The sequence below is a fragment of the Sitophilus oryzae genome, unplaced genomic scaffold, assembly GCF_002938485.1.
Source record: "Sitophilus oryzae breed Bouriz unplaced genomic scaffold, Soryzae_2.0 scaffold_374_pilon_pilon, whole genome shotgun sequence".
Lineage (NCBI taxonomy): Eukaryota > Metazoa > Arthropoda > Insecta > Coleoptera > Curculionidae > Sitophilus > Sitophilus oryzae.
This window is the reverse complement of record NW_022146945.1, coordinates 736,868-757,032: the sequence shown is the minus strand read 5'-3', so window position 1 is coordinate 757,032 and position 20,165 is coordinate 736,868. Positions and strand designations below refer to the sequence as shown.

The window sequence follows — 20,165 nt, the reverse complement described above, 5'->3', positions numbered from 1 at the left end:
TCTGACTCAAATCCACATTTATTTAGAATAATTTATTAACGAACACAATTAAGTATGTAATTAATTAGTATATGGGCGGAAATAATGGTGTTATATTTAATTAATGGTATATATTACTATTTTTAAATTGTACCTCTAATAGTCCTTCATCGAACCCAAAACCTACTCTTTTATAAAGATTTAAATAGTTTGCTTTTTGCATACAAATGGGCTAGTAATATTATAATTTTTCTAAAAACGATAATATTACTAGCCTGTACATTTTGTACATTTGTTGCTTTAAAAACAATCTAATATGTCAATATTCCATGGGTCTATTGATAAATGGGGTCTAAATTATAAGAAAATGCATTTTCTACGAAAACTTGAAGGGATAGGTAAAAAATGGTATAATACAATTTGATAGACAATTAAATTGTGCATCTGATTCTCCTAAAATATACAAGGCGTTCTATTTAAATTAAAGAAGTTATTGGTGTTTAAAGCTAGAAATTATTTAAAATAAATTTTTAGACACTCTGTATAACGTAGTATTATTTTTATTATTGCAACACAATAACTGATCAATAAATAAACTTCAGTAAATATTTAGTAATAAAAACTTTGATACCCTTGGAGAAATAAAGCCTTAACATTTTTACTGCAATTTCACAAAATTGAAAATATTTCAAAAACGGTAAGGTTTAAGTATAATAAACCTTAATCAAATTTACCTTTATTTTAATGGTAGAAACTAAAAATGTAATAATATAGAGGGTGTTCCATTTAAAAAAATACAACTTTGATATTTTTTACTTATTTGGGACACTCTGTATCTTGTAAAATTATTTTTAAATTGTACCTCTAATAGTCCTTCATCGAACCCAAAACTTGAAATTTGTAAAAATGTAATCGTTTAGATACAATACTCCGTGTCGTATGTGGTGAACAACCCTGTATACTTCCTGGAAAGTTTTTATCATCATAAAATTTTTCTCGATTAGGCAAATTTGTTTTATAAGTAAAATACCACTAATGAGTTGGTTTCCTTTGGATCAACGCAGTGATGTTTATAAAAAATACCTCTTTATTCTTTAAAGGTCACTTTCAGTGGCGAAATCTACAGGGTGGTCCGAATTGTATTCGGGAAAGTTCGGCAGCATATTCTGCAGGTAAAAATGAGTAAAAAAAAATCGTATAAATGTATGTCCTAAAACGCTTCGTTTTGGAGATACAGGGTGTTTAATTTTCATTTTGATTTCATTTTTTTCAAAATAATTCCTGAACTAATGCCAATATTTGGATGAAAATTGGTGTCTGGGTATTTTTTGACATTAGAAATTTCGATGTCAATATTACTCCTACTTGTAGGGGGCGCTACCTAAATATTTTTTAACTAGTTTGAAGACTAATAAACTTTCGTCCATACCTGTATAAAACTAATGAGAGAAAAAATATTCATTTCCGACAATTTTTACGTAAAAAAAGTGTCTTGGTAAAAGTCGCTACGAGTAAGTTCCCAAGATATTTGGAATGGAAATTATCAATACACCATTGATAAAAATTAAACATATTGACTAGATAGTTATTTGACTGCAATGATAAATTTGGGAACATTTTTCTAATTAACCGTTATTTTTTGCAGAAAAAAATTGATATGAAATAGTTTCTGTTGAACCTTTGGCATGAAAACATTTCAAATTTATGATTTCAGTCAAATAACTATCTTGTCAGTATGTCCAATTTTTGCCAATGATGACATGTATTGATTATTTCGATTCCAAATATCTCGAGAACCGTTACTCTTTTATGAAAAAAAAACGGCAGAAGTGTATGATTTTTCACTCAGTAATCACTCAAACCCTTCGTGCGCGAGTTCGACTCGCACTTCACCAACATTTTAGCTTAGGAAACCAGCAGACCCCATCCTCCTCCCACATGCATGTGAGGTACTGATTCCAATTCTTTTAAATGTTGTATATATACTATCTTAAAAAAGTCGCTGCCCATTTATTTAAGGAGAAAACAAAAAGTAAAATATAATTGCACAAATCCACAAATCACTGATACGCAAAGTGAGGTTACGCCTACGAAACCGTTGAACCGTCAACCGTCAAACATTTTTTGACAACAAACAATTGACCTATCATATACCAATAACAGATAACGTCGGGAATCGTTTACTAGAAATACGAAGAATTATATGCTCTGTGGCCGACGACGGATGCTCCTACGTATGCCGGCCGTTCGCAAATTTTACGTGGCGTACGTTGTAATTATACACGTCATAATACGTACAGACACCAATAATTTTCAAACAAATATCGATGTTATGTCCGAAATTATTTGTAAAAAATCGAAATAACAATGAAAGTTCTACACCCTGTATCTGCGACACGAAGCATTTTAGGACATGCATTTATACAAACTTTTTTAATTATTTTTATCTGCTGAATATGCTGCCAAACTTTCCTAAATACAATTCGGACCACCCTGTATATCCCGGTATTTTTCTAGAAATAAACCCGCCACAAAAGGATAGACATTAGTAACAAAAATTCTCTCGTTAAATTTTTGCTCTGGTGCCTATGTCTATTCAATTGATATTTTTTAAATACACTGATATTTCCGTATGTACCATCGCGATAAAAAACAAGTAGTACAAGAATTAGTAGTCCCAACTCCTGGTCTATAAGGATATCGAGAAGTGGATATCGTCGTCACTATGAAAACAATACAAAAAAGTGTATGCCACCTAACTTTTTAGGCGTTACCATGAATTTGTAATAATTGGTAGGTATAAGTGGCGAAATAAAAGCATAAAAAATTTACCTGTCTTTTAAAAATGGGCAATTTTTCAAGTTTTAAAAATATTTTATTATAGACCAGCAGATTAAATTAATTGTACTACTTTTTTTTTTATCGCAATGGCACACCCAAACGTGACGGTTGTATCAATACGAATTAGAATCTTAGAATCTCTCTAGATTTACTTATTTCTGTGAGCTAGCAAGACATTCCAAACTAAATAAAGTATATAATCTTGGGCTTGCTGGCGTTTTAGTATTTAATTTAAATAATTTTAGTTTATATTGTCGATGACAGTATCTAACGACACCTGAATTTGCCACGTTACGACGTTGCCTCATTTCATATTCATGCTCGGTTGAAATAGACAGTTTGTCAAAAGGTAATTCCTGCAGAATTTATTAGGCTCTAACCTTACACCAATTTTATGCCTTCATATTTATGACATCTTAATTAGATATTTTAAAATTAAAATTTTATGGCGAATAGGGTTTAGGAAATTCTGACTAAACGACTTTTTAATATCGTTTTTATAGATTTTTTAATTAAAAGTTCTTCATCGCAAAATAATAGCTTTGTGAGAAAATTACATGGTATTAAGCTTGAAAGTTTGTTAAATGGAAAAAAAGAATATTGTATAATGGGAAGTAAAAACGTAATTTTGATTTACAGGTAAATTGTATTTTCTGTCATTTTTTACATAAAAACTTCCCTGATGGTTAAACATTTTTTATGTATTTTTAATTATAGTTTCATATATCTGCAGTTCAGCGTTCAGAACCTCGCAATAAGTGGAATAAATTGGTGGTTTCAATTAGCGTAGAAGTCTGTTCCTTTAACTTCAATGTAAACATTCAGAACGTCAAAATTAGTGGTAGACATTTGCAATTGGTAGAAAAAATTATCAAACTTTTAACTTTTCCTCTAATTATACCTCAAAATTTGCAAGAAATGTCATTTTGGCATTTTATTATCTTCCGTCAAGAGAAATTGTGGTTAGAAATCAATAGTTGATTGTTTTGTAAGCTAATTAGGCTTCCTCTATGGATACAACTGACTAACACAAGCTGTTGCTAGGATATTCTATTAATTTTGATTGTGCTTTTTAAACATTGTAAATGTTATTGTAAAATAAAAAGTATAAAGCTTAAAAGTAAAAGTGCAAAGCTTCATTCACAACCGCGCAATTAGTGGAATAAATTAGTGGTTTCAATTAACGTAGAAGTTTGTTCCTCTACTTTGAATGTAAGCATTCAAAACGTCAAAATTAGTGGTAGGAATTTTCAATTAGTGGAAAAAGTTAAGAAATTTTCAACTTCTCCACTTTGGCCTTTAATTATCATCTGTCAAGAGAAAAATGTGGTTAGAAATTTAAAATACAAAAGTTTATTGTTTTATAAGCTAAATATTATGCTTTCTCTATGGATACAACAGACTACCGCAAGCTGTTGCTATTTTATTAATTTTGAATGTGTTTTTTAGACATTATGAATGATCGTAAACTAAAAAGTATAAAGTGTAATTGAAACCACTAATTTCCAGGTTCTGAATTAAGCGTAAAAATATGACATTGGCTTGGTTTGGTTTGGTTTTGTTTGCTTTAATTAACGAAATTAAAAAAGTCGTTTTCTATTTAGAATTATACGGACTGAGTCTTAAATAAGTAAAAATAATTTTAGGAATGGTAATATTTTGACCCCAGAAACACGTTGAAAGAAAGAATTTGAAAATTTGACATTTTTTGAAAAATGTTTTGAAAAAAATGCAACTTCTTTTTATTTTTCATTAAAAAAGTAGTAGTAGTTTAAATGTACAAGTATGAAAACCCAGAAAAATCCAGTGGTTCTCAAAATTTAAGCACAAATAATATATATTTTTTAATTAGTACAATAATTACTCGGTTATTTCGGACTTTTTTTTATTGGAAAAACGGTAACGAGAAAAAAAATGTTTCTTTTATCGAGACCAGATTTATATCTACTAACCCTGGCAATACTCGCCCTGTATAATTTACTCATTATATAAATAAAAAAACATAAAATAAAAAATTTGGAAAAAAAACTAGGAATCAGTTTCAATATTTTGAAATTACAATATCTCCTATTTATCCAGACGTATGTCTCTCAATTTCATCCATTTTAATGCATATATGCGAGCATTATCAATACAATACTTGTTATTATTCAAATAAATACGCCGGCATCAAGTGCAGCACCAACCGAAAGGTTATTCAAATGTCTCCATTTATATGCGTCCAATCTCGGTATTGTGCCACAGTATATTACGTTTTATACTGAATAGAGAGAACTTGCCCTTTGTGCTAATATTTCATTTAGGTACCTATTATTATTTGAGGCCATCTGAGGATATAACTTTACTAACAATATGAGTCCGTTGATATAAAATAGAATTAAAGAAAAAAGACAAAAACAGTTAATAAGTATAATGTGTGTGTATTTACACAAAAATCTAGTTTTGGGAAAATCATTAGAAGTTGGTGTGTCCGCCATAAAAATATGTGATGAAATACATACATACATACATAGTCTGACGAAAGCACGTTAAAATGCAGCCACGGCTACTTCTTTACAATGATTTTCAATGTCAGATAAAATTTGTAATTTTGTCACCGAAATCATTTCAATTTTAGAAACAATATAGAAATATTGCAAAATTTACAAAGTAAGGATTTTAAAATTTACTTTATCATCAAGGTTAGAGTTGGGCGACGACGACATGGACTTATTTTTTTACTTACGCCAACATGGACTTACTTAAATGGCATCGTCAATGTCAAAAATGCCGTCAAGGTCGACAATATCGATAGCTAATAATTTGGTTAAAAAGAATTATAGCTGCAACTAAAATAAAACGCTATTATTAAAACGCTATGATTAAAACTTAAATCCGCAGAATAAACATTTATTAAAAAAACATAAAATAACCTATTCTCAGCTAAGCAAAGGATATAATAAAATGATCTTTAATCTTCAACGTCGCGTGTCGTTGAGTGACTTGCGTTGAGTGAATGCTGAATCAGAATCAGATATATCTCAATCCTTTCCTGTTCCTTTCACCAGTGGCGTACCATGCGTTAGGGGCGCCCGGGGCGGAGAGCTTCAAAGAGATAGAGGTTTGCCGCCCCTACAGAATCCGTCTGCCGCCTTTATAACAATTTTTTGTCGCCCCGCAGGTACTTGGAAGATCGCCGCCCGTGGCGGCCCACTTTGAAAAGTAAGATACATTGCTAGATACGAAACTGAACTGGAACCGACATTTGGAAAATGTCACAAGCAGGATGGTGACTACACTAGCGGTAGTCAGACGATTTCATAAAAAAATCTGGGGCCTCAGACCACAAAGGGTGCACTGGCTGTGCACTGGGATAGTGAAGCCTTCAGTAACATATGCATCCTTGGTATGGTGGCCTAAGATAATGCAACAAACAACAAGGCTCAGCTTCAACAAGGTGCAAAGACTTTCTTGTCTGAGTATAACAGGGGCAATAAAATCAACGACCACTGCATCAATGGAACCGCTTCTGGACCTTCCGTCTCTTTACATAGTGACACAGAACTCTATCGACAACAAAGTGTGTTGGTTGGGAATAGGACAGAAACAGGACAGTTAAAGATAGGGGATTCTATCGGGGAAACGATTCCAAATGAGATCGTACCAAATGAATCGTCTTTGTCACTACCACAAACCATTCGAAGTGACAATACAACATTCCTTCAGGACGGATTAACCTGGTATACAGACGGCTCAAAGACTGCTGACCGAACAGGAGCTGGAGTATTTGTTCTTTTTTTGAATCCTTTTCCTTGGGTAAATACTTAACCGTGTTCCAGACAGAAATCTTCGCCATTCTACAATGCGCGAGAGAAAATAACAGAAGAGCTTACTAAAGTAATCTCATCAATATATGCTCAGACAGTTAGGCGACACTTATGGCGCTTATGAGCTCAGGTATCGTCGAAACTCATCTGTGAATATCTGGGTGAACTGGGAGCTCCGACTTGAAATAACAGAATTAAATTATTCTGGGTGTTGGTCTACAAAACATCGAAGGCAACAAAAAAGCTGATGAACTAGCTAGGCAAGGATCATCAAAATCATATCTTGGTCTAGAACCAGTCCCGGGAATACCCAAATGTATGGTCCGTAGTGCAGTAAAACTCTGGATGAGGGAAAAGCAAAATGTCCTTGGTGGTTAGGTTGCAGACAAGGTTTGAGGGACAAAAAGAATAGTCAATAATTGTCAGATAAAAAAGATTAAGTCGGACTACTAATACATTTCAACATATGCCTGCAAAATAAGACAAAGCCTGCAAAATAAAACACTTGTTCACCACAATACACCAAAACACTTTACTTTTGTACTGGAAGCGCATTTCGTTAACAATGTTAGCATCATCAGCAGATGATTAAAACTAAAAACTAGGTTTTTAGTTGTAACTGATTTTAAACAGTTAATGGCTAGTTAAAGTCATGTCGATAGATTGTACCAAAAGCAACTTGACCGTGTACGACACGTGTCACTGTGATAGTTAATTTTGATGTAAGAAACTACAATGCTTAGACCAAAAACCCAATCTAGTGTTAGTTTCGGAGTGTAATGAATATCCGAAAAAATAGTTATGTATATTGGAAAGACAATGAAAGCTCTACCGTTATGTTTCAAACAAAACCTCAGTTTTAGCAAAGAAAATTTTAGTTAACACAGAATTATATTTTCTTTGGTCAAACGTAAGACTTTGTAATATTGATCGAGATGAAATGCCGAAAATGAAACACTATTATACCGATAATCTTACAAATTAAATAATAAAGTGACGATGATCTGGTTCAGCAAGCAGAAGCATAGTTTTAAACGTGCGGGCACTAGTGTTTTATTTTGCTGTTGTAACACCAAAAGTCCCAACCCCCAACTGAAATTACCTAAGTTTAATGTATTGCAATTAACTGGACAAAGGAAAACAATAACCACCTCTTGAGACGTTCACAGGATAGCCTAAATCAAACTAAATAACCAAAAATATCCGAAAAAATGTGTAATGAGTAATAATCATTAATCAATCAGGGGGACAATCGTAACCTCAAACCTCCGTCATGCCTGCGCCTGTGACATCTTGACATTGTCGACATTTACTACATAGTCGACGTATTGTCGACGTGTCGATGTCAACAATAAAAGTCGATGCGTCGAAGCCCAACTCTCATCTTCCAACTCGCCCAACTCTCAACATGCATCTTTTCTCGATAATTTATTTTTTATTTCATCTCAACAGCTTCTTTTTGTAGGAGATGTTCGCTTTTGAAAAAGACTGTAACGATTTACAAAAGTTTAAAACAAACACAATTAAACTTTTCAAATCCAGTTTTCCAACCACACAATACAATTTATTGTTTTTCAATTAAATTAGTTTTTCCAGTGCCTCGCACCCATTAATTTGTTCAAATATTGCTTTAAAAAACATCAACATCAGCGCTAATGGAAACTATACTTTCATAACAGCACCAAAAAACTGTTTACTTTTGTTATTTTGCTTATATTTTATTTCTCATTTTATTCGAACTAAAAGTGGTGTAAGGTTTTAATGGCATCGTAAAAAATTCTATTTTATGCCCCTGTTTTGTAGTACATTAATTAATTATAAAACGTAATAAAATTTTAATTGTATAATGTAAAATAATATTAGTAAATAAAACCCAAACGAGTTTAGGATATATAAAATTTTAATGTTCTTTCACAAAAAATATTGGAAAATATATAATAAAAGGTAAAAAAGTACGATGCAAATATATACAAAGCAGAATTGATTTTTTTGTAGTCCTATATACATTTTTGCAAGAATATAGTTAAAAGTTTCAAGACAAACATGCAGAATTAGTAAAAATGGATATGATCTGTTAAATAAAGATTTTTTCTGATTAGTAGAATTGATTAACAGAAAATGGCAAAAATATGTATGTCAGTTCTATGAGAATTTTAACATAGAAACACTATTTTTATTTTAAAATAAACATGGTTAAAAATTATACAGTTCCGGCAATAGTGCGTCGGGCATCTATAGATCCTAAAATAAAAAAAACTTATGAATTTTGTTTAAGTGCAAACCTAAAGTATATATTAGGAGATATTTCAGAAAAATAATTTAACCTCTACAGAGTGGCTCAACAGAAGTATGAGTGGATCGGGATGATTTTTTTTAATAGAACACCCGGTATATTATTGCATTTTTGGCTTTCTTTCTGATCATTTTACATAATCCTAAGATATTTTTAAATATGTTTTGATAGTTTCAGAGATATTAATAAATAAATAAAAAATATATTTTTTCGGTTTTTCTTAAAAAAAATATTAGATGGTCTGTACCTACTTTGCCATAAATATCGTAATCTTAAATCATATAAGGTGTTCAAAATTATACACCAAACTTAATATAAACTTACTTATTATATTATTACCGGTATAATTATAATTTTTTTATATTACTTAAAATATAGAATAATTTTTCTTCGTTTTTTTTTAAATCTACCACGTATATTATTTTTTAATAGATGGGAAATTAAAAAAACGAACATTTTATGCATTTAGAGTATTTCAAAATTTTTAACGGCTTTGTAGATACTCGCGGTATTATTTCATATGGCTCTTTCAACAGTAAAACACGACAGAAAAATCATTGGATGGCTTTGATAAAAGTTTACTGTGGAAAATGCCATATGAAATATAAAACCGCGAATAGCTGCAAAACCGTTAAAAATATTGAAATACTTTCAATACAAAAAATGTTCATTTTTTAATTCGTCATCTACTACAACAGTAATATACAGGGTGTTCTATTTAAAAAAAAAACAAAAAAAATGTATTTTATATTTTAGAAAGCTTGGCGTAGAATACCCTGTATGATTTAAGATGGCGATATTTATAACAAAGTAAGTACAGATCATAAAAAGTAAATGCCTAATATAATTTTCATTTCAAGACAGTTCTCTTTAAAAAAAAATAAGAAAGACTGAAAAATATATATTTTTTATTAGTTTATAATAATTATCTCTGAAATTATCAAAATATATTTACTCACATCTTAAGATTGTGTAAAGTAATCTGAAAGGAAGCCAAAAAAGCAATAATATACATGTTCCATTTAAAAAAAAATTATCCCGATCCACTCACATTTTTTGAACCACCCTATAGAGGTTAAAATATTTTCCTGAAATACATCTTCGTACATACTTTAGGTTTGCACTTAAATAAAATTTCCAATTTTTTTATTCTAGGAGGTACAGATGCCCGATGCACTATTGCAGGCCTCTGTATAACTTTAAATAGTCAAAAACTATCTGTAAGGCCAGTATTACACTATCAAATTTCTTTGTCAAAGATTTTATTTTGTCAAAGAATTTGACAGTGTAATATGTGTGATTTTATAAAATATTGTATATTGACACTGTCAATATTTTTATAAAATATCGTTTATAAGAGATCTTTGACAATGAAATAATTATATTTAATAAAAATATAGTATTGGATATTTTTATTAGATTCTTATTATTTTGTTATTCAATCAAAAATATTAGTTTTTGAAAAATTAACGAGAATTAATAGTTTTTGGTATATCTTTAATACCTACATAATACATTAGCAATTCTATACTTGAAAATGTTATCTTTAATCAACTTACATAAATAAACAAGAATAAAAATAGTTATTTTTTATACAAGACGATAAAATGGTATTTTATCGTCGACCGAAAAGATTAATTCACGAGTGATGAAATCGCGAGTGAATTAATTTCGGGAGACGTTAAGGCAATTTTATCGTCGTGTATAAAACAATATTTTTTTCCATAGCCAGTTACGTTTTAAAAAATATGCAGAAATTATTATTTCAAGGAATTTATTACGAGTAGAAAAAATATTGTGCTGGGTTGGCGTTGGTTTCTATGTAATTTGACAAATAAATAAAGCTGTCTCTTTAGTTGTCAGTTTTGAGTCAATATTTTTTAATTTTCTTTCGTATTGATTGCTGATTAAATTGGAGCCAAAAATGGCTCAAAACGAAATAAGTAAATTACCAACAGATATTCAGGCTGAGGCGAAAAACGCCATATCCAAACTACTTCCATTTAAATCCCGAATAACTTATAAAAAGGAATACAAAAATTTTCAAAAATAGAAGCAATTAAAAAACGTGCGAGAAGAAATAAAGTTTTTAACCTATCCTCGCTGTTAAAGTATCATTTAATCTACCCTTGCGGTTAAAGTACTATTTTAGCTACTATTTTTGATATATATAAGGCAGTTTTAACAGTTGCTATGGAAAAAAATATACTACTTTATTTTATTATGCTTTAACAACCAAAAAACAGCTAGAATTTCATGAACAAATCAAACATATTTTTGCCGCTTTCCGTATATTTCGAGATCTTGAGCCAGTAACACCAAACATCAAATAAACACCCATGAAGCCCACGTGCGCACTACTCACCTGCAAGTAACGTAGCTGTAGGGCAGCGGGAGAGTCGCCGATGACTTCCGAAGCTTCCCGAAGTGCGCGCGAGGCCTTTTGTTCACCTTCGGCTGCGATGACCTTGGCTCGGGCCTCTCGGGCGGCTTCGGCTTCGGCGGCCATGGCTCGCTGTAGTTGGACTGGCAAACGGACGTCTTTTCTGGAAGAGCAGAAACAGTTCTATTTAATCTTTGAATAAAATGATTATGAAAGGAGCATATCAAAAAACTTAGGTCGAGCGCTTTAAATAATTAGAAGGTGTCTGTGCTAAATAACTAACGTATTTTCGAAATATGTATGAAATTTTTTACGAACACTAATCCTAACATAATATGTTATTTAATAAGCTTATTCAATATTTAAATTAGAAACTCTTCAGATTAAATCCATTTATTTCCATCCAATTTACTTGAAATCACTTATAAAAAACAACAAAACATCGAGTATATAGAAGCCACCACAAACACAAAATCATAAAAAAAATTCTGCGGAAATGCATCATTCTCTTTTTTCCGATTTTAGAATAACTGGAATCATGAAAACGTGTTCCTGCTTTACATCCTAAACACTTCTCTTGTGTAGGTATGAACTTAACCTAGTAGATACTGTATACTGTAATTTACCGTACCGAGGAAAAAAGAAAATAAACAAAAACGAACCAACAAACCTAACCAAAGTAATCAAAACACGCTGTAAGCTAAAACGCGTCTGTTTTAAGAAATTAATAAAGTAGTAAACATTTCTAGAATGAAATACAAAAACATGTTGTCATGTAGGTTTCGGCTATTCTAAAGTTGAAAAACTGAAAATGATGTTTTCTTTTCGATCATACGGTATTACTATTTATGTTATCTCATATCGTTACGTATCAGTGAAAGTCACTCTTCTTTTGACGTTATTAACTTATGTTCTTATCTTTCCATATCATATTGACATTATTACCAATTCAGTCTCGTGATTACAATATAAAGTAAAGTATAGTACAGATTAATATAAAACCTTATTAATATTTGAACTACCTATTAGATAAAAAAACAATTCTAGACTCGTGTTGAAGTTCTGTAATTAAAGTCATGATTTCCATAACATAATTTATCTCTGAGTCAACTCGTAATTTTCATATGTAAAACTTTTCTAGGGTTATTATTTTCCAAATATTTTTGAAAAAAAAAACCTTTATAATCGAAACGTGTGATTTAAGAAATTAGATTAAGTAATAGGTATACAACAAGAGTACTTTTTAGAGAATAATGGATTTGATTGATAATTTTGATATTTATGCTTCTTTAAAGCTCTTAGCACTGTGCTATATTTTTTTATATTTTCTCCAATACTTCTTATATTAATATTCTTATACTCTTCCACATGAAGTAAATTATCCCGGGGCAACTAACTTTATCATAGTGATATTATTCTCAATTGTTTAAAATTATACGTGGACAACTTAAGGTATACTGACATTTGTCTGGTTTTGCGTTGTTACCTGGTCAGTTTTAATTTAAGAATAGATGCAATTTTTCTTAAATTTATTAAAGTCGGCTTGTGCAAAATTTATGGTTATGACTTGTTTTCATTTTTGTTTTCAATTCTACATTATACGTTATATCATGTCTTACTTTCATAAAAAAATATCTAAAAAACGCCTCAAAACTTCAAAAAAAAAAGATAAAACGTGGCAACTTATCATTTTTCTGTTTACATGTGGTTTGTGTAAAAGCAAACTATCTAGGTAGAACACAATCCACTAACTGGACCAGAACCGTTCTGCTTCCTAAATGGAAACTAACTTAAAGCAGCACTGAAGAACCACTCTATCCGTAAGCTGGAATAGAAATTCTCCAAAGGTCTAAGACACTCGAAGGTATTTATCAGGATTTACGACCGAAAAAAATCAAAGGTTTTCCTTGATTTAAGTAAGAAAAATCTTCGGATTGTCACGGAGTTTTTAACAGGACATTGCCCCCTCAATGAACACCTCAGTAGACTGAAGCTAAAAAATAACAGCGAATGAAGACTCTGTGGGGAAAATGAGAAATCAGAAGACCACAGCTATGTACAGGGTGTCCCATTTTGCTTGAAATCATACGGTATCTCCGTTATTAGTGAAGATAGAAGGGTGCGGTTTGCACAAACCTGTCTCACTTTTTTGTCAAACGGAAGATGCCGTAAACAAAATTTTCATAGCCCTCTTCGTTTCCGAGCTACAGGGTCTTTTTGAAAATTTTGCAATTTGGGACACCTCCTGTATCTCTGTTATTGTTAAAGCTATCGAGAAGGTGAAAACTGCTTATTGTAGAACTTTTTACGTAGAATACAGTGGCGTAGTCTGTTTTTCTACCAAAAAAATATTTTTGAAAATATGAACTAAAGTTATGTTTTTTTAAATGGAACACCCTGTATATTTATAAATCATATGATCTGTCTTGCCATAAGCTTCTCAAAAATATATATCACTCTATATTTATTTTCACTATTTACTGCAATATTTAAAAGTTTTTATTAAAAGATCATATTTATTAGTAGGCCATGATTGATAATAAAAGAAACTAAAGAATTATTAAAAGTATACTGCTATCTGTCTCTTGTTTTATTTTGGGAGCCGCTAATAAATTCTTTATATATTAGGGAAACTTAACTCTCTACCGCTATTTGTAAATCTTGGAATACGTGTATACGTAAGAATAATCTATCGTATCGGAAATTTTAGATATTCCTTTAGCTAATTTACGTGAAATATACTTTCAGCAAGATGGGGAACATTCCCCCTCATAACTATGGAAATATTAGAATACTGTTAAATTATTATTTTTCAAATCAATGAATTGGAACCAATGAACGCATATTGATAGCCTCCTCGATTCCCGGATTTCGCCGTTCTCGATTTCTGATTTTGGGGATTTTTGAAATACGAAATATATCGTGGGCACTACAACAATGTCGAACACCTGAAAAATGCTTTAATAATTCAAGATTTAGATATTTGCAAACCCATCCCGTTATAAAAAAAAAGAAAAATATATTCACAGTTTCAGTGGTAACAGTTATTTCACAAGTAAAATATATCAATCCCAAATAAATTTTAATATGTGTATGACTATTTTAGTAAATACCATTTTGATCTTTTGTTATTATCACGGCCTACTAATAAGAAAATGATATATTTCAAATATTGCAGTAAATAGTGAAAATAAATATAGAGTGATATATATTTTTGAGAAGCTCGTAGCAAAACAGATCATATGATTTATAAATAAATAGGGTGTTCCATTTGAAAAAACCTAACTTTAGTTCATATTTTCAAAAATATTTTTTTGGTAGAAAAACAGACTACGCCACTGTATTCTACGTAAAAAGTTCTACAATAAGCAGTTTTCGCCTTCTCGATACCTTTAACAATAACAGAGATACAGGGGGTGTCCCAAATTGCAAAATTTTTGAAGAGACCCTGTAGCTCAGAAATGAAGAGGGCTATGAAAATTTTGTTTGCAGCATCTTCCGTTTGACGAAAAAGTGGCACAGGTTTGATTTAATAACGGAGGTACCCTATGATTTCAACCAAATGGGACACACTGTACAACCGTATCAACTACTGGCTTTTGTCAAAACCCAGAGACTGTATAAAATTATAACTCAAGAAAAGGGGACAAAACAGATTCATAAGGTGCCGGTGATAAACTTCCTACTCCCACGCAGATAGAATCTACAATGGTTTGTATATCTTGGGTACCTTCGTTTTGTACAGTACGACTTTTACTATTTAAATAAGATGAATACGCTTTGCATAATTCTAAAAATCGTGACTGTCAAAGCCGTGTCACAAACATTACTTAAATTACTTAATTAATTTACATTTTTTATTAGGTTTGTCTTTTGTGTACTTTGTATAAACAATATTCATTTTAGTGACTCATTGAGACTTGTCATTGAGACAGTCGGGTTTGAGCAAATTTTGAGAGCTATAAGAAAATGGCCGTTCCGGTTAATATTGTAAACAAATTCGGCTTGCCGCCTTTGTAAATTTTCCCTTAATTAGTATTTTAATAAGTAAAAGTTAGGTTTTCATCAAAAGCGACTTTTATTTACTAAGAACCATGAACTCATTATAAAACGAGTAGTTTTATATCGCTGTTCCTGACAATGTAGAATGTAGAATGTTTAGGAGAGGAGTTAATCACCGCGACCTTACAGATCTATTGTGTGTTCCCCTTTCTTCAGTTATAACGAGTTATAACTCATCATACAGCCTCAAGGCTTTAGCAAAAGCCAGTATGTGAGACGGCTCCACAGAGGCCAGCTTTTGTTAAAGCCCTGAGACTGTATGATGAGTTATAACTCGTGACAATGACTTACATTTCAACTCGTTCCACATTAATACCCCACGAGTCGGTCGCCTCATCCAACAGGGCCTTCATGTGCTGAGAAATGCTCTCCCTCTCGCTGAGGATCTCGTGCAAGGGACGCTGGCCCATGATGTTACGCAGGGTGGTCTGAGCAAGCAATCTGGTCGAATGGTGGGCGTTTTCCACGTTGGCAATGGACACCGTAGCGTTGGACACTCTGTAGTAGACTACAGCGTCGACTGAGACGGTTACACTGTCCTTGGTGAGTACCTGAAACGAGACAAAAGGTCTAGTTAGTTTTAATTCCAATAAAAATAGCAACCAATGACAGATGATAAGCAACAAATTAACAATTAAAAAGTTTATTACTATGTTTCTATTTTTTAGTATTAGGTATACACAATTTATTATAAATTGAATAAGGGGTCTTTGTTAGCCGACCATACCAACAGGTATGGTAGGCTATTAAGATCGGCAAAAAAAAAGTTTTTTTTTAATTTCACTCAAAATGAGTTATTTGGGTCATAAATGATCTAAATACAAAATATTTTCATGGTGTCTGTTTGTCTGTTCGTCTGTCTGTAACGCGATAAATCAAAAACCGCTAAACCGATTTTAACCAAATTTGACGCAAAAATACTGTGGCACCCGAGAATCTGGCCATTAATTTTTGGTGGGGGTGGGGGTTGGTAAGGGGGTATGGGAGGGGGTTAAAAATTTAAAAAAATCCTAACCCCAAAATTACAGTAGCTAGCGAAACACGGTTTTCAATTTAAGATTAGGAATAATATTTGCAACAAAATTTGTAATAACATCAAAATCAGTCACAGTCGCAGTTTTTGAGATAAAAAAAATAGGAAAAATTCCTTTACTTTGGAGCTAAAAGAACTGCCTACCAACTTTTTATTAACATATTTTAGTATGGACGGCTATACGTGCCTCCCGGCGCCAATTTTTTTTAATGTTATTATTGATTTTATAATGTACTTCATGTACAGAGTGATTCACGGCCATGGGCACGTTAGACGTGTATGGAGAACCTGCGATTCGTGTGAGTGGAATTTTTGAAAATTTGGATTTTGCATAAAGGCGCCTACTCCATCTGTCTAAATTATTTTCAGCGTTACAGTGTTGTTTCTTCATAATAAAAGTGGAAGCATCTTTGTTATTTTAAATGTAATGCCCGGTATATTATATATTTTTCGGAACTACTTCCATATCTGAAAATTTTTCTATTATATTAACCTATACCAATCTCTAATAGTTTCCGAGATAAGAAATAAAACATGTGTATAATTGACAAAAACATGATCTTGAATAAGCATTGGTTAAATCCTAAATTCGGCATATTGAAAGCTGAAATTTGGTTTATAGGTTAAGGAAAGTAGACATATCCGATCTGTCTAAATCAACTGATCGGATATCAAACAGGGAGGTCAGAAAAAATAATAATTTCCGTTTGTTATAAAATCGTTAAAATTATTGTTATTTTAAACTGAAGCCTATGTATATTATTTAAAAAATAGAAACACAAAAAAATTGCTTTTCAACGGTGAACCATGTTCCTATACCTAAACCTTCTGGTTTCTTCTGGTATACCCTTCGCTTCTTGACTGCATGCTATTATAATAATTGTTCAAAATGACGACCTCCATTTCCAATACATGCTCTCCTTCTTCTGAGCATGGAATTTTTAACGTTTTGCAGCAATTCTTCGTTGCTTTTCCCGAATCCCTCAAATGCTGAACCATACTTACAAAGGTTCGAGCATTAGGGATTTGTCTATTCGGGTACTCTTCGGAATAAAGTCTCCGAGCTTCTACAGCGCTTTCCCCTGTCAGAAAGTACCTATGCTCTTAGCATATCCACCTTCTCCGGATTTGTATACTCCATCGCGATTTGCCTATACCGATACCGATTACCGACACAGAAATATGCACTAACGAACATTTCACAACATTTTAAACACAACCTCCGATCACTTTCTCGAATTTTAAAAGCTCGATACTATTAGAAATTAGATCGATTTCTAATAGTGTACATGCTTTGTGTACATGCGATTAATAATGTCGTTAGTCGTTAATATAATACAGGAATCTGTAATTTTCTCCCCACCGCCTATTGCATTGGAAAAAACCGCGGCAAGTTTTCTGCTTTTGAAATTACGATCGATGGCATTTTATTGTGTAAAAGTGGATGGTAAATGGCATCGATCGTAATTTCTCAGGCAATTTAACGTCTAAAGCAATCTCAGGCAATTTAACGTCTCAAAAAAATGAGTATACCTGCTAGGTATACTCATTTTTTTATCAAAAAAGCTTTATAGAAAAAAAAATAACTGAACATGTTAGTAGCTTTATTACTAATTAAACTATTCAAAACATGTTCTGATATTACTAAAAAAATTTAAGTAAAAAATATAGCAAATTTTATAGTTTGACGACGTTATAATTAACAATAGGCAAATGGAAAAAATTACCTAACTACATATTAGAGACATAATTCCATACCTAGAAATACCGTATGGTCGAAAAAAACGGCGTCCAGAATGGCTTGAAAATAACGGTCGGTGACATTCTCCATAAAATTTTACACATAAATTGACAGCGATCTTTATTTCATAGCCATCGCTGACGCCGTTTTTTTTTTCACGACCATATTGTATTTCCCATTAATCGCATGGTGGCAATACTAATTTATATTTAAAGAGATATATCTAAATGTGTATATACTAGGTATTTTATGAGCAATCATATTTAAGCTATTATGACTCATATCATATTCTAATTACTTGAAACTTGAAACATAATATTTGCTCCTATTATATTCATGTAACTAAATTTTCTAATATTAATAACTCTCTGATAATAAAAAACAAGAGTGTGTTTTGAAAAAGTAAAGCATAATTACTGTGTATTGACTTTATTGTGAAAAGCAACCTATTTGAAACACATTTACGTAACTACAGAATAGTTTAAAAAAGAACTTACACACATGTTTTTTAGTCTATTTTCTTTATTATATTTGAAAAATACAGTCCCCCTTCCAATACATAAAAACATTTATATTCAAATATACTCTAGATAGAGCTCCAATTTTTATATGAAATGAGAATTTGTTCACACATAAACTACCGTATGATCGAGAAAAAACGGCGTCAACGATGGCTATGAAATGAAGGTCGCTGTCATTTTATATGTAAATTTATATAGGAAATGTATATTGATCGTCATTTCCCAGCCAACTGGACGCCGTTTTTTTTTCGATCATATGGTACATTTTATGTATTTTATTCTTTAATTTTAATTACTACAAATGGTCTTGATATCTTTCTTTTGAATACATATATTCTTGTTACTCTCTTTCATCTTTGTCTCTAATATACAGATGCATTGCAATTTGTTGTTAGTATATTTATGTAATCATTTCATAAATCCTAAAAAATAAAATGGTTATAACATGCTTTCCAGATATCCATATCCACAATATTCTGTGTGTAAATATGTTCAATTTTTAATAACCCATTCACTAAATGAGATTGTGAGACAACATACAGATAGCTGTTTAAATAATTTTCAATCTTTGTATGTAATAATAGGTTTCACATATTATATGCATTACACAATATGCATTACCTGCAATAATAAAAGATATTTTCTTTAAAGTGTATAATTCTATCTAACACACTTCTAATAAAGTATACTCTGACTCTTTGAACATTTGTTACAGCTTCTAATAATTAGGTATATCGATAACTTCCTAAGAAATTTTGTTAGCACTTTTAGTTAGTTTACCATTTTTCTCAATATATTCTGCAGAATATAATATGACTCGATACATTCACCTAGAATAAAATCAATAATATCATTTATGAATAGAAAACTACATGTATAACTTTTTCATTAATATTTGCAATTTCAGACCAGAACTTGTCTGAAGAGAACTTTCTTGGTTTGTTTAAAAATATCTTACCGTATAACATAAATTTACATCTGAATTAATCTAATCAGATCAAATTTTCTTCATAGTATAGAAAACATCGAAACTATTTGACTGGTAATCGAGCTATCAATAAGCTGACACTAAAATTTAATGAATAATTAAATGGGATAATTATTTTCATGTAAAACAAAACTTTATACTTAATAAGACCACAGGGAGTACATTATTACAACAGTGTTACTGAGATTTTTGATTTAATGTATTGCTTGGTATTTGTAGATCTGTTATTGTATTGTGATTACAATTGCCTTCTTCTCCATTGATGCTCCTAATTTAAGATTACTGATTTTCTAATACATAATTAAAGTGAAATTATTTTTCCTACCATTACATAATTAATTTCTTCCTACCATTAGGTAGATACCTGAAAGGTTAATAAATTAAAAACGAATTTATTAAGACATTTAAACTGTTTACCTCATTTCTCACATATTTTTGACACCAAACATTATAAATAAATCAAAAAATATTCGTATACCAACTGAATTATATGATATTTCATTTTGAATAATAAAAGT

The 20,165-nt window shown here is 31.3% G+C and overlaps 1 protein-coding gene and 1 long non-coding RNA gene across 4 annotated transcripts in view; both read right to left on the bottom strand.

Moving 5' to 3' along the window:
- LOC115885130 (band 7 protein AGAP004871) overlaps positions 1–20,165 on the bottom strand; it is a 251,901-nt gene that overhangs the window by 17,222 nt on the left and 214,514 nt on the right. For all 3 annotated transcript variants that reach the window (XM_030903919.1, XM_030903921.1, XM_030903920.1), the window contains exons 5-6: positions 15,656–15,915; positions 11,285–11,465 (exon numbers count right to left, since the gene is read on the bottom strand). In XM_030903919.1, the coding sequence (XP_030759779.1) occupies positions 11,285–11,465; positions 15,656–15,915 (441 nt within the window). The remainder of the gene's footprint in view (positions 1–11,284; positions 11,466–15,655; positions 15,916–20,165) is intronic.
- On the bottom strand, positions 18,643–19,349 carry LOC115885131. Its single transcript, XR_004050686.1, has 2 exons — positions 19,281–19,349; positions 18,643–19,081 (listed from the first exon to the last, which is right to left on the bottom strand). It is a non-coding gene; the product is annotated as an uncharacterized LOC115885131 (long non-coding RNA).